The 15,011-nt window shown below is 36.3% G+C and overlaps 1 protein-coding gene across 1 annotated transcript in view; it reads right to left on the bottom strand.

The window, feature by feature from the left end:
* Positions 1-15,011, bottom strand: part of MORC3 (MORC family CW-type zinc finger 3) — a 50,711-nt gene that overhangs the window by 13,064 nt on the left and 22,636 nt on the right. The window contains exons 6-13 of the mRNA XM_034441263.3: positions 14,133-14,283; positions 12,511-12,642; positions 10,797-10,916; positions 4,027-4,124; positions 3,059-3,160; positions 2,830-2,952; positions 2,675-2,743; positions 1,190-1,232 (exon numbers count right to left, since the gene is read on the bottom strand). Coding sequence (XP_034297154.2) covers positions 1,190-1,232; positions 2,675-2,743; positions 2,830-2,952; positions 3,059-3,160; positions 4,027-4,124; positions 10,797-10,916; positions 12,511-12,642; positions 14,133-14,283 — 838 coding nt within the window. The remainder of the gene's footprint in view (positions 1-1,189; positions 1,233-2,674; positions 2,744-2,829; positions 2,953-3,058; positions 3,161-4,026; positions 4,125-10,796; positions 10,917-12,510; positions 12,643-14,132; positions 14,284-15,011) is intronic.

The following is a 15,011-nucleotide window of genomic DNA, read 5'->3' as shown; positions in this document are numbered from 1 at the left end:
ACTTCTCTCCAAATGTAGCCTTTATGGTTGTGGCCGAAAAGTTCAATTTTGGTCTCATCACTCCAAATGACTTTGTGCCAGAAGGTTTGAGGCTTGTCTCTGCACTGTTTGGCATATTGTAAGCGGGATACTTTGTGTCATTTGCATAGTACTGGCTTTCTTCTGGTGACTCGACTATGCAGCCCATCTTTCTTCAAATGCCTCTTTATTGTGCATCTTGCAACAGCCACACCACGTTTTCAGAGAGTCCTGTATTTCACCTGAAGTTATTTGTGGGTTTTTCTTTGCATCCAAACAATTTTCCTAGCAGTTGTGGCTGAAAGTTTAGTTGATCTACCTAACCGTGGTTTGGTTTCAACAGAACCCCTCATTTTCCACTTGATTAGAGTTTGAACACTGCTGATTGGCATTCTCAATTCCTTGGATATCTTTTTATATCCCTTTCCTGTTTTATACAGTTCACCTTTTCCCGCAGATCCTTTGACAATTCTTTTGTTTTCCCCATGACTCAGAATCTAGAAACATCAGTGCAGCACTGGATGAAGGATGCAAGGGTCTGTCAGGCCAGAAACTCAGAAAGGTTTTCATGTTATCATTCATATTCTCTGAAAACTGGCCAGGAAATCATAAATTCTGCCAGGGTATATAAACTTATGAGCACAACTGTAAATATAGATAGTCCATGACTGACCATTTATTTCTTGACCATTTGAAGTTATGACAGCAATGAAGATATGCTCAGAGTTCAGGCCGTCCCATCATCTTCTGATCACATGATCATGAACTGAGTACTTGGCAACCAGTTCCCATGACTGGTTGCTGTGCCCTGCAATCACATCGTTGCCATTTGCAACTTTCCTTGTGGCTTCCCCAGAAAATCAGTGGAGAAGCTTCCAGGGAAGATAAGTTGCTGAGGACTCCCCATCCATGTGCCCTCCTTCAGCCATTCTGTACTTGCACCACATTGGCCAGTTGTGCACCCACACAACTTCCCCACTCCACTTCTCTCGCACCCTCCCTGCACCAAACCTCTCATGCATCCTCTCATGCCTTCCCTGAGTCCAACCCGATTTTTTGATCAGTAACTTTCTGCAGGAAGAATTTGCCTTTTTGAATGCACATATTCATTGATGGTACTGTTTAAAATAAAAATAAATATACATATATTTTAATGTGTTCAATTACATACCTGTTGGCTATACTCCAGTCTTTTCTTTAATTTCTCTCTGTCTCTGTTTGATACAAAAAATATTATTATATACACTCAAATATACTCTTTAACATTATGATGCAGGAAACTTGTGTTCTATTTTGACATGCATCAGTTGCTTTATATTGGATTTATAAATGAGGCTTGTTAAAGCCTTGTAGAAACCTATGGGATGGGACAAAAAAGAATTGAAAAAAGATTAAATTCTATGACAATTTTAAATGAATTGAAGATTAAGATTTCCAGATGTAAAAAGAAGGAATATGAAGTTGGTTTATTTTGTGAAGCTTAAAATAGGCCATGTTTTATAAAATTCTTGCAACCCTACATGGACTTCTTGCTAATACTACCAAAATGTTGATGTCTTATGGGATGGTTTATGGGAAGAAGAGATGTCTACAGGTAGTCCTCAACTTATGACCACAACTGAGCCCAACATTTATGTTCTTAAGTGAGGAATTTGTTAAGTGAGTTTTGCCTCGTTTTACGACTTTTCTTGCCACATTTGTTAGTGAATCACTGCAGTTGTTACATTAGTAACATGGTTGTTAAGTGAATCTGGTTTCCCATGGATTTTGTTTGTCAGAAGGTCGCAAAAGGTGATCAAATGACCCTGGGACACTTCAACTGTCATAAATGTGAATAAGTTGTCAGGCATCCAAATGTAAATCACATGACCATGGGGATGTTACAACAGTCATAAGTGTGAAAATGGTCATAAGTCACTTTTTTCAGTGCCCTTATAACTTCATACAGTCACTATGAGATTGTTATAAATTGAGGACTAGGTGTATTTGTAACCTTATAGGAGGTGAAAAGCCACCAAACTTGTTTAGGTAGTATTATACTTATGATTAGTATCAAACTTATTTATGAAGTATCATACTTATGATAAAAGATTGGAAGTTACTTCTTTATTACAAGAAGTATATTATTACAAGAAGTAACTTATGACCATTCATTTAATGATTGTTCAAAGTTAGAATTGGCTCTGAAAAAAGTGACCTACAACCTGTTTTTGCATTTACTACTGTTGATTATAGGATCAAAATGTGGGTGTTTGGATGTATTGACAACAGTTGCATCATCTCAAGTCCAATTGCAGTCTTAAATTGAGAACCATCTGTACTTTTTTCTACTTTTTTCTTTTTGTTTCTTTGTATCTTTTACTTTCTTTTTACTTTATTTTCTCTCTTGAGTTTAGTTTGTATTAGTTTTTAATCACTACAATTAAAATCTTCAATAAAAGTATACATAGTTATCTTGGTCACTTTCACTGAAGCATAGTTAAACCCTACATAATTTGCCTGAATTCTACATCTATTATAGAGGGGCAAATGAAATAAACCAATATTAAATTGCAGAGTGAATATAATTTATGCTGACTATGCCTTTTCACATTCTAAGAAATGCTATTAAGATACATGAAAGTACATTTCAAATTTCTTGTTGTTGAGTACTCACTTTTTTTTATGTGTTTTCTCATATGGTATTAAATCATCATCTTCAGGTTCTTCAGGCACATTGCAATTTCTAATTTTAAAAATTAGTAAGATATTGTTAATTTTGATCCAGCTAACATTATACCTAAAAATGTTATTAATTTCTACCTATTTTACCTGAACTGAGGGTCAGGGTTATATGAACAAAACCATTTCTCTGGCAAGTGATCAATTCCATCTGGAAGCTTCCTCCATTTTAGGCAAATATCACACTGAACCCAGGTCTGATCAGGCCGTTTCCTGAAACAAATTATCAGCTATTTAAAACTTAGAAAAGTACAACTATAGTTTATAATTATGCAATCCAAGAAGTATTATGGAAAGATTTTTGTTTATAAAAACTTACTGTATATCTTCAACTAATACTTCCAGGGGATAGTCTGTTTTCTTTGCTTGCATCTCATTCCAATAATCATTAAGTTTTTCACCAAGGGCATGTATTGTACGCCTAATAAACAAGAAAGGCTATTTTAAAAGTATAACTTAGTTATAACTGTTAAGTATAACTTAACAGCAAGTATAATTATCACAGAAATGAAACAGAGAATAAAAAAAGCAATGATTAGGACTCAAATGTCCAATGAGTGAATATATTTGATGGCATATTCCTCCCCAGAGAAAAGGAGGCATTTTTTTCTTATTCATTGGCCATCAGTGTTTTACCATCAAGTTACTGGTAGTATTTTTTTTGTGTGCCTTTCAGTCAGTTTTGACTCCTGGTGATTGCTTGGACATATCTAAGTAGTTTTCTGGGCAACATTTCTGAAAGTGGCTTGCCATTGTTTTATTTCTAGGGCTGAGAGAATGACCGGCCTGTTGGCTTCATGTCTAGCAAAGCTAGAACTCACAGTCTACTGGTTTCTTATCAATGGCTTTAATCACTATGCCAAATTGGCTATTGAGAACTGGTTCTAGTTAAAAGTCTAAAGCTTCCCCCCCATCCAAATAGCCTTTCTGAAACACTTACAATATGTGCACTCATTTATATAAGTATGCAAATACATCTGAATAAGATAAACATGCAGTATGCTGGTCTCCCTTTTAGTACTACCAAACATACAAGCAAGGCACTAATCATTTCAGAGTGGAAGGGCGCTTTTATCTGGTTAAGTATCAAAAATCCTGATAAATCAAGGCATGACATCTTCTACTTCTATGGAAAGTTAAACAGACACATCCTTACTCAACACAGAGAAGCTAGGGCCCATCTGGCATGAAGTTCAATTTATCCAGCCTGGTATAATACCTAGTGTTATAAATACAAGTATTTCACATGCACTGAAGCTCTTTTATACTGATAAAATAAATATTTACCTATATTCATTGGTATAATCAAAGTCCTGTTTATTATGAGTTGGTTTCAGAAAGTTGCATTCAATGATACCAATTACACCTACACCCATATTATTTGCCTGTGGAAGAAAAAAAAAAGAAAAATGAAAATATGTTTATATGTGTTAATATCTCAAAACCATCATAGTTGAACATTCATGCTCTTAAATAAGGTCTGTGGTAAACAAATATTTGTATAACACAAATCTCCAAAATACACCTAAGAATTCTTTATTTAGTAAATTTAGTAAAGCTGTTTAAAATGTTTTTTAAAATAACTTCCAGTTTTTCACTTCAAAAGTTAAATAGTGCGGCAAGATATGATTTAAATTGTAGAGAAACTGTTAATATTCTCAGGCTTTTAAAAGTATGCAAAACAAGGATATTTATACTATCTGAATATTTTACATTGTGACAGGGAGCAAATAGGTTTAGCCAGAATGGCTTCTCTACAAGACATTGCATTTAGAACAGGGGGGGAAAAAAAGGGCTGATGAAATTCCAAGACCAATGTTTTAAACAGAAGTGGGCAATTAATTTTTCCAAGGGGCCACGTAAGAAATTGAGATTGTAATGGAGGGCCAAACCAACAGGACAGGTGAAGATGCATAGGCATGCATGCACACACATACATAAAATTGAAAAAAAATAGCAGTCGCCTTCAAAATAAAAACAATGCAGTTGTATTGCATTCATGGTATATATTTATTTACATTTGATTTCTAATTTCCAATTGACCTCACATAGGGACAGCCAAAGGACCCGCTATGGCCTGGGGGGCCGTAATGTCTGTTCTGTTCTGCCTCTCTGCCTGTCTATCCAACCGTCCACCCATCCACATCCATCAAATTTTTAGAGTTCATAGATCTAGAATAGTATTTTTGCAAAGTAGCTAACATACATTACAGTAATTGGAATGCTTGTTTCAGACACTTCTATAACTCTTCTATTAACTTTTAAACCTAATTTCTGAGTCCATTAAAAGATGTTTATTACAGCTATCTAAATTTAAAATAATAACTCCACAGAGGCAAATATGCCATTAGGAATCCACCTATGTACTTGTTTTTATAAAAGTATTTTAAGTCTAAAACCATAGGATCAGGGGTGAAATTCTCCCGGTTTGGACCAGCTTGGGCGAATAGGTAGCGATGGCGGCGGACAGTTCGGAGAACCGGTAGCAAAAATCCCTGCCCCCGCTCCCCATGCCCAGCTGAGCCGCGTGATCATCAGAGGCTTTTTTTCTTTTAAATGCCTCTGACGATCCAAGCTCTGACGATCCCAGCTGAGTTGCCTGCTAATCAGGCAACTCAGCTGGGATCGTCAGAGCCATTTAAAAGAAAAAAAGTTTTTTTCTTTTAAATGGCTCTGACGATTCAAGCTCTGACGATCCCAGCTGATTTGCCTGATCGGCAGAGGGTTTTTAAAAAACCCTCTGACAATCAGGCAACTTAGCTGGGATTGTCAGAGCTTTTTAAGCATTTTTACATGGTTTTACATGTAAAAAATGGTTTTAAAAGTAAAAAAAAAAAAATTGGCCACGCCCACCGTGTCATATTACCCCCCCACCAAGCCACGCCCACAGAACTGGTAGTAACAAATTTCAGATTTCACCACTGCATAGGATCCCTTTGAAGTCAGTAATGTAGCAAAATGGTCTTTTGGGTATGTGGACTGCCTCCCAAAACATGGCTACTTCCTTTTTGGCAAATACTGCTTGCTACTTATATTACAACTTACTGGCTGGTTGAGTATATTCCAGCTTGCAAATTAAAATGTCATTTGTCCTTATGATTATAACACATATTTTAGGCTTGTTCAGCTATTGTTTTATTCTATAATTAAAGGTTGCATTTATAGTGAAGCATTTTTTGTCAATCTGATCTTACTTTGTAAGATCTGGAAAACAGCAGAATGTATTAAAGAATTTAATAACTTAATATATTCATGTGAATGGTATACCAAATATTTATAGTAGGGCCAATCCATCCAACTGAAAGGTTTGTAAAGAGAAACAGTATTCTCTGTGGACAGGATTTCACAAATCCTTTCTATAGAAGGAATAAAACCTTGGAACCATAAAACCATAAATAGAAGGTCAAAACCTAGGTGTCATAAAACCATAAATGCATGTTGTAAAACCATAAACTATGGGAACCAGAGAACTGTTTTAGGAAAGAATGGCAAGAATTAACAGAATTAAATATCCTCCGACCACCAAGCACAATTTTTTTGGAGGAAAGTTAAATAAATATTTTTGATAAGGGTAATCTATTTTTCAACACAATAGACATCTTGAACAATGGATAATAAAACTGAATACCCAAGATTCTGGAAATATATTTTAAAACTGAACATGTAAGTATTTCAGGATACTAGTACTAAAAATCAGAGAAGTAGAAATTATTGAATGAAAGCAGTCCTATTTTACAAAGGTTATATTGTTAATCTCTAATTTCAGTCCTCTTTCTAGAAAAATTGTCTTCCCTTTCCCCCCGTGTATTGTATTGAGTTGAGCAGACAATACCAACATACCAGTAGTGGGTTGCAAAACCCGTCGCTACTGGTTTGCTTGTGTGATGATTCTGCGCATGCGCAGAAGCGTTTGGTGTGGGTGGGCGGAGCCTCCCGCCATCGCCACTACGCCGATCTGGGTAGAACCGGAAGCAAACCCTCACTGATACATACATACATACACAAAAATAAAATCATTCTTACTATCTTATTCTTCAAAGATTCTTGGATTATTAGTGATTTGGTAGTATATTCTATGTTATCTAGACCTGTTTATATAATGTGATAAGGAAATTACTTGCTTTGCCTGTAATGAAATTAAATTTAAATAAAACAAGGCAAGTATTTGACCTCAGAGAATTTTCTTATAATTTTTGTATTTTATTCAATAGAATCAGTCTCTCAATATGATTTTCAATAAACCTCATACATCTAGCTACATCTTGGGCCTATATAGGCTCAATTAAAAACAGTGACATTGAAAGGTGGTCTTGAACAGATGCCACCACAATGTGAAATAGTAACAAAGAATTCAATTGGCACATGTAACTCTTATCAGTTTTAACCTCAGAAAACTTGGGAGAGCACCAAGATTTTCAGAATGTGGCTGGAATGAACAGAAGCAAAGCAAGAATGAGATATAATTCTTGACAGACCATAGAATATTTAATTAGTATATTTAAGTACATATTAGATACTATAAATGTTTTGATTTTTCATTTTCTAACCATTTACTAAATCTAAAATTAACTTCTAAGAGAATGAATTTCCAGAAATACTCTGTAAGTAGCAAAGAACATCTAGTCTCTTTAAAACAGCCAGTTTAAATTATCAATGTATTTTAAGTCATTATTATCAGATAAAACAGGATTAAGTGCCATCTATGGAATTCAAACAAACATCACAAGCCTTGGTGTTCATGTTCCAGGATGCATCCTGTGTGCTATGCCATCCTGTGTGCTATGTTATACTGATAAGTTTATTTGTGGCAACCCATTGATCGATCTTGCATAATTCTGTTCTTATATTTTTTAGCTCAATTTTTGAAAAATGAACTGTTTTCCTATTATATTAAAACTACTTACTAATTATTTAAACAGAGGTACATGAAAAAGTATACATGTTAAGATTAGCAAATATTTTTGGACTGATCACTATCTTGTTTTTCTTGATTAGGATACCTTAAGCAAGACAGAAGAATTTACAATATAGAAAAATAAATGAAAAACAGAAGAGAAAATTTACCTTTCCACATACTGAAAATATTTTATTAAAAGGTATGTTTTGTAAAATACAGTAATCATTTACCGTATTTTTCAGAGTATAAGACGCACCGGAGTATATGACGCACCTTAGTTTTTGGGAGGAAAATAAGAAAAAAACTGATCGGCAGGTGGATCAGCCCCCGGAATACCCCCAATCAGCTGTTCCCAGAGGTGAATTTTAGCAACAGGTTCCTTGGTTGTGAGCTCTGTGCCTTGCTTTGTTTGCTTTTTTTTCAGCCTCTGAAACTTCTGAAACTCCGTTTCATAAAAAACTTTTTTTCTTTCCTCTGAAAGCCTCCGAAACAGAGCTTCAGAAGAAAAAGCCTCTGAAGCTCTGTTTGGGAGCTTCTTTTCTGAAGCTTCTTTTCTGAAGCTTCTTTTCTGATGCTTTTTTCAGCCTCTGAAACCTCCATTTGAGAAGCCAGACAGGGCTACATTCAGAGTATAAAATATACCCAGATTTTCACAGTCTTTTTTGGGGGGAAAAGGTGCGTTTTATACTCCGAAAAATACGGTAGGGCAGGCAACCTGGTTCCTACAACTGGCATAATTTTTTGCTACTGGCCATGCTGACAGAAGGTAAAAGTACAAAATATCTGGAACAGTATCATATTGCCTGTTTGTAAAAGCTGGTTGATTTGTCTATTTATTTAATTCAAACAATGCAACAATGGCAGATTACAAGATAAAAATAGCAATCAAAAACAAGTATCAATAATAAGAGACCAGGTTCACATTCATGACCTCCCATTGTGGAAATTTACTCATCCCAACTGCAGTATCTGGGGAAATAGTAACATTTATAATGGATCAGGGGCATCCAAACATTAGGATGGAGAAGGGAACATTCCAAAGGGCTGGTGCTGCAACAGAAAAGGGTCACCTTTGGGGCACTATTAGAAGGCACTATTTCAAGGAAAAGACTCAGAGCTGAGCTCAGCCTATAAGACTGGCTGGGATGGGCAGATGTCTTCAGTAGAGATGAGCTTGTAAATAATCTGGTCTCATGCCATATAGGTCACTACAGGTAATAAGCTTCTTGAACTGAAGGAGAAGCTAAGAGGACACAATCACAGCTTGTGATGTAGATATTGGATTACACACCAAAGTGCACCCTTAAATACCTGTCTTATTGCATTATGAAGAGATAGAAGCTCTGCGGTATTTAAAACATGATTAGAGCCATGATGGAGAACCTGTGGCACGCAGAGCCCTCTCTGTCATTGTCCCAGCTCAGCTCCACCACACATGCGTGCGCGCCTCCCACTGGTGAGCTAATTTTCGGGTCTCTGCCGCACATGTTCAGGGCGCATGCAGGAGACACATGCACATGCGACGGGGGAGTGTGTGTGGGGTCATGTGTGCATGCGTGGGTGAACGGGAGTGGGTGGGTTGTGCACGCATTGCATTATGGGTTATAAGTGCAGGGAGGCCTACTAGGCCCAAAATGGGGAGCAGGGGAAGTGCAAAAGCCCTCCAGACCACAGCTACCACTTGCTTATTGAGCAGGGACTATAAAGATATTGAAGGAAATTTCAAAAGTTTTAAAATAAGACTGATTTTAAAACTACTACAGATAGTCCTTGACTGACGGCCAGAATTGAGCCCAAAATTTATGTTGCTAAGTGAAAAATTTGTTAAGTGAGTTTTGCCCCATTTTATGTCTGATCTTGCCACATTTATTAAATGAATCACTGCAGTTATTAAAATATAACAGCTGTTAAGTGGATTCTGGCTTCCCCATTGACTTTGCTTGTCAGGTCGCAAAAAGGGATCACATGACCCCAGGACAGTGCAACCGTCATAAATATAGTATAGTATAGTCAGTATAGTCAGCTGGTACCATCACTGACAATAGGGGATGAGATCTTGCTCCCCACAGAGAGGGCCCGCAACTTGGGTGTCCTCCTGGATTCACGGTTATCTTTAGAATATCATTTGACGGCCGTGGCCAGGAGTGCCTTTTATCAGGTTTGCCTGATCCGTCAGTTGCGTCCCTTTCTGGATCGGGACGCCTTGCGCACGGTCACTCATGCCCTAGTTACCTCCCGTATGGACTACTGTAATGGTCTCTACATGGGGCTCCCCTTGAAAAGCACCCGGAGGCTCCAACTGGTCCAGAACGTAGCCGCGCGGGTGATTATGGGTGCAGCTCGTTACGCCCATGTAACACCTCTCCTATGCGAGCTGCACTGGCTCCCGGTGGTCTTCCGGGTGCGATTCAAGGTGTTAGTTATCACCTTTAAAGCACTCCATGGCTTAGGACCTGGGTACCTACGAGACCGTCTTTTGCCACCAATAGCCTCCCACCGACCAGTTCGTTCTCACAGGGAGGGACTACTCAGGGTACCGTCAGTCAAATTATGTCGACTGGCGACTCCCAGGGGGAGGGCCTTCTCTGTGGGGGCTCCAACCCTTTGGAATGAACTGCCCCCGGAGATACGGAATATCCCTGATCTCTGTGCTTTCCGCCGTGCCCTCAAGACCCTGATGTTCCAACAGGCGGGGCTAAACATACGAACATGTGAATGATTTTTTAAATGTTATCTAATTCTGGGTTTTATTTAATTGACCAAACTAAGTAATAATTTTAATTAGCAATTTTATGATGTTTGTGTGTCTATATTTTTCTTGACTGTACACCGCCTTGAGTCCTACGGGAGAAAGGCGGTATAGAAATATAATTAATAAATAAATAAATAAATAAATAAATAAATAAATAAATAAATATGAACCAGCTGCCAAGCATCCGAATGTAAATCACATGACCATGGGGATGCTGCAATGGTCATAAGTGTGAAAAATGGACACATGTCACTTTTTTCAGTGCTGTTGTAACTTCAAATGGTCACTAAGTGAACTGTTGTAAGTCAAGACTTCCTGTTTTTTACATCAATTCTATTCTAAAAAGTTTTGTTATATTGACAATTTGAAAATATACATATAAAATCATTTTATATGCATCTGTCTCACCTTTAGCTGATAACCAACTCTTTCATAAGCTTTGATTAACCTGTTTCTATGGTACATCATCATCCCATAATGATCTTTATTTCGGCAGTTGAATCCAAAAGTAATTCGTACTGTTTTGGGCTTATTTGTGCATGTTAAGAAAAATATGTGAATTTAACTTTTCTTAGCTGAAAATGATTAGTTACTGCAAAGTGTTTTATAAAATTAGAACTTCATCAGTTTGCAAGCAGTCTTTTTAAAAAAATATTTAAAATTCCTCTTAATAAAAAGCATTGTAAATGAAAAAAGCTTATTTTACTAGGCAGCTTTAAGAACCTTGGAATTAGAATTATATAAAAAAGGATTTTATATAATAGCACATTCTATTATTTCTGTTTTTAGACCTCTGATTTGCTACATTTACTAGATATATAGGAGACCGATGAGTCCAGAATAAGAGGATACTTAAAATTTAGCCAAATGAATTATAGGAGATTGAACCCATTGTTTTAATCATAAATACACATAAACTTAAGTTCTGCTTTTTGAGTAGAATCTTAAAAGTAATTAATTTTGGTGATAACATTTATCCTGGTTCATTGTAGAAGTGAATGTAATACCCTGCGAGATGAGTTGAGCTAAGAGAATGAGCCACTTGTTTAAGGAGGGACTACAATTTTCTCTCTCCTGATTTCTAGCCTGGTACCCTAACCATATTGCTCTTCAGAATCTTATTCAGATTGCAACCTACTACTATTCAAAGATATTTTTCCAATGTCTATACGTACCTAGATATTCCATCATGTATTTTATTTTTGTTTATTAATTGACTAGGTGGCTCAGTGGCTAAGACACTGAGCTTGTTTATGAGAAAGGTCGGCAGTTCGGCGGTTCTAATCCCTAGTACAGGTCTCTTGGGTGAGCAGGGGGTTGGACTAGATGACCTCCAAGGTCCCTTCCAACTCTGTTACTGTTAATTTAAGAACTTTGCACTTGCCTCTTTTACATTTCAATTGATTACTTCTAGTTTCTCTTAACTCTCTAAGTTATTAAGGCCATTTTTAATTTAATTTAATTTTTAATTTTATTTATCCCCCTAGTTATCCCACCCAATTATGACTAGCTCTTGATCCAAGTCCAATTACTGAAGTGGGCCTAGTATTGAATCTTGTGGTATATGACTATACCAAGGTCCAATTTGAGTGCAATTTTTGATCCAGCCGTATAGCTACTTCATTATCACACTATTCAGTTCACCTTTATTAGTCGCTCAGAAAAGAATAACAAATTGCTATTCAGCAATTTGCCTTTTTCTGATCACTATAATTATACTATTATTTTCATTAACAAACTCAATTTATCCAATTCCTCATTTGGAGATTGCTTTCTTATGTCCAGAACTACCAAAGGTCTTTTCTTATCAAAATATCTGTGCATGTTCAAAGATTGTTGGTATTTAAATTGTTGGGCTACATATTATACCAATTTTTGAAGTATGTGACTGTGCACTAACACTATGTATTTTAGAGGTTACAATTCCACGTAAACAATTAAGAATACTGTGGGTATTTCAATATATGTTTGTACAAAATCAATATAATCTCTTGTATGATCCATTTCTGATCCTTCCAGAAATATTATATGGCCTGAGAGTAGAAAGAGAGACAGATTGAGATTTTGCTCTAGATTATCTTTTCATAGTCAACATGCAATAGCCCATAGTCATAAAGGATACAGCCAAAAATTTTGGCTTGTAAACATCACGTTCTATATAGGCAAGACTTTTGGAAACCAACTGTGTTTGTACTTTTTGTCCTCTTATAATGATCTGCATTCTTGGCTTTAAATATAAAATACTGCAATAAGCCTGAAAAACAAATGATCAAGTCTATAAGTTATATCTTTCTCAAGTACTGAAATCTTGAAAGAAATCAGAGCAATTTACAAAAACCCATTCATAATTATAAAGCTCACAAAACATGTAACTGAAATTCTGTCTACATCAGGGGTGTCAAACTCAAGGCCCGAGGGCTGGATCTAGCCCACGGGGTGCTTAGATCTGGCCTTTGCTAGAAACAGCAAAGGATTGGCCCGTGATGTCTCTACCAGAAAACAGAGCTTGGGGGGCCCTTTTGCATTTGAGCATCCAAGAAAGGACAGGAAAGGAGAAAGGGAAAGAGGAAAGACAAAGAAAAATAAGGGAAGATGGGAAGGAAGAAGGAAGGAAGATAATGAATGTGTGTGAGGGACTCAGGGAAGTCCTGCCTTAGCACTTGGCCACCACAGGTGCCCCTGACACAAGTCCCGTGTGATATCCACCATGGCCATGCCCCTGGCCATGCCCACCCCAGCCATCCAGATACTCTTGGATAGGCATGTCAAATTGGCGGCTGCGGCCGGATATGGCTCACACAGGCCACACCCACCCCGACTCCACAAAGGCAAAAAACTTCCCGATACATCACAATACGTCCCACGATGTGATTGGGTTTGACACCCCTGCTCTAGGAGCAAATAAATTAATTTACAAATACAATTGTCAGACAATTTTAAATCCATTCAGCCATAAAGTGGAACAGGACTATATTTCTAATCCACTATAATCTAAAATAGTTATAAAAATGTAATTAAGAATGTAAGAATAGAGACAGACAATAATTAAATGTTCATCTGCATACATGGATAAAAAATTGCTGAATAAAAATTAGATACTTATTCTGATAATATGAAAGGCACATAAATCAAATTGTCATTCTTCAAATCACCAGCAGCAGAAAGCCATCTTGGAATAATGGCGGCTTACTATAGCAGTAACACTTAAAACTTATATATTGCTTCACAGTGCTTTACATCCCTCTCTAAGATATTTAAAGCGTCAGCATATTACCCACAACAATCTAGATCCTCATTTTACCGACCTCAGAAAGATGGAAGGCTGAGTCAACCTTGAGCCGGTGAGGATTGAACCCCTGGCAGTCAGTAGAAGTAGCTTGCAGTACTGCATTCTAACAACTGTGCCACCATGGCTATAAGTATTATTACATTACTTACATCAGTTTTTATGTTTTACCTGTTCATATTGCATTTTAAATAACTTTAGAAATTTTATTAGCAACAATTATGAAACAGAATAATTGGAGTTATTTTGCTTTGGATAAAAAAAAGATTAGACACATTATACCAAGTTTTTATCTCATTTTTAATTTCCTTCTTGAAAGAATCCTTCTGTTAAAAGAATGTCAATTAGATTCCACCTGAAAGCTAAATATTTTATACAGCCAATTACCAAGAAGTAACAAATATACTGTGGAATATTGCACTGCAAGATATAGTTTAAAATACAAATAATATACATACTCGTAATGAATAATCACTTTCAGGAACAATCTGGTCTTGTCTCTCTTGTTTTTTATAGCCTCTTTTTCCTGTTACTTCATCCAAATCTGCAGGAATTCTAATATCATACTTATCTGTATTAAAGTCAAATTCCGTTTGTTCATTTTTCTCTCTGTGAAAGCAAATACAAGAAAACTGAACATAAGCAAGAATTACTTGCTTTTATGTAATACTGATCCTTAAAAAACAAAATCTTTAGAATAATTACTTACTATACACTCTGCAATTCCTTCACCTGGAAATCTTAACTAAATCCTCAATAAAGTAATTATGTATTAGCTATATGCAGAAAATATGGGAAATCATTTTTGCATAGTAGTTGTGGTGTTCTGATCAAACATAATTCAGAATGAAAGTAATTTATCTTCTATCCACAAGAATTAGTTGGAATAAGCCTTTGCTTCATTTCTTTTTCATCCTATAACTACAAAAATAGGGCGGTTTTATATGCTATGCTGCCATTTAGACAACTTAAGAGAAAATGTGGTCAAAAAGGTGATTATTTGTAAAGAATATAAATATAAATAATGAAGGCAACAGTTTAAACATGATTTAATGGCTCCTGAAGCCCAACAAAGATCACAGGACCATTAATTTAAAAATAAGCCAAGAACTAATAGCAAAAAATACACTTCATTAACTATTGAAATGAAGCTTCTCTCTCTTAACGCACAATGACAATGAACATTTAATGGTAATTTCAGCAAACAATTAAAGCTAGATCGTTTTTGCATTAAGCATAGAGCAAGCAAACTCAACATCAACTAGTAGGTGTATACCGTGTTTCCCCAAAAATAAGACCCTGTCTTATATTTTTTTTGAACCCTGAAATAAGCACTT

This window comes from Pantherophis guttatus, chromosome 5 (assembly GCF_059756535.1).
Source record: "Pantherophis guttatus breed Tessera chromosome 5, ASM5975653v1, whole genome shotgun sequence".
NCBI lineage: Eukaryota > Metazoa > Chordata > Lepidosauria > Squamata > Colubridae > Pantherophis > Pantherophis guttatus.
The sequence above is the reverse complement of the archived record's forward strand: the minus strand, read 5'-3'. Positions and strand labels throughout refer to the sequence as shown.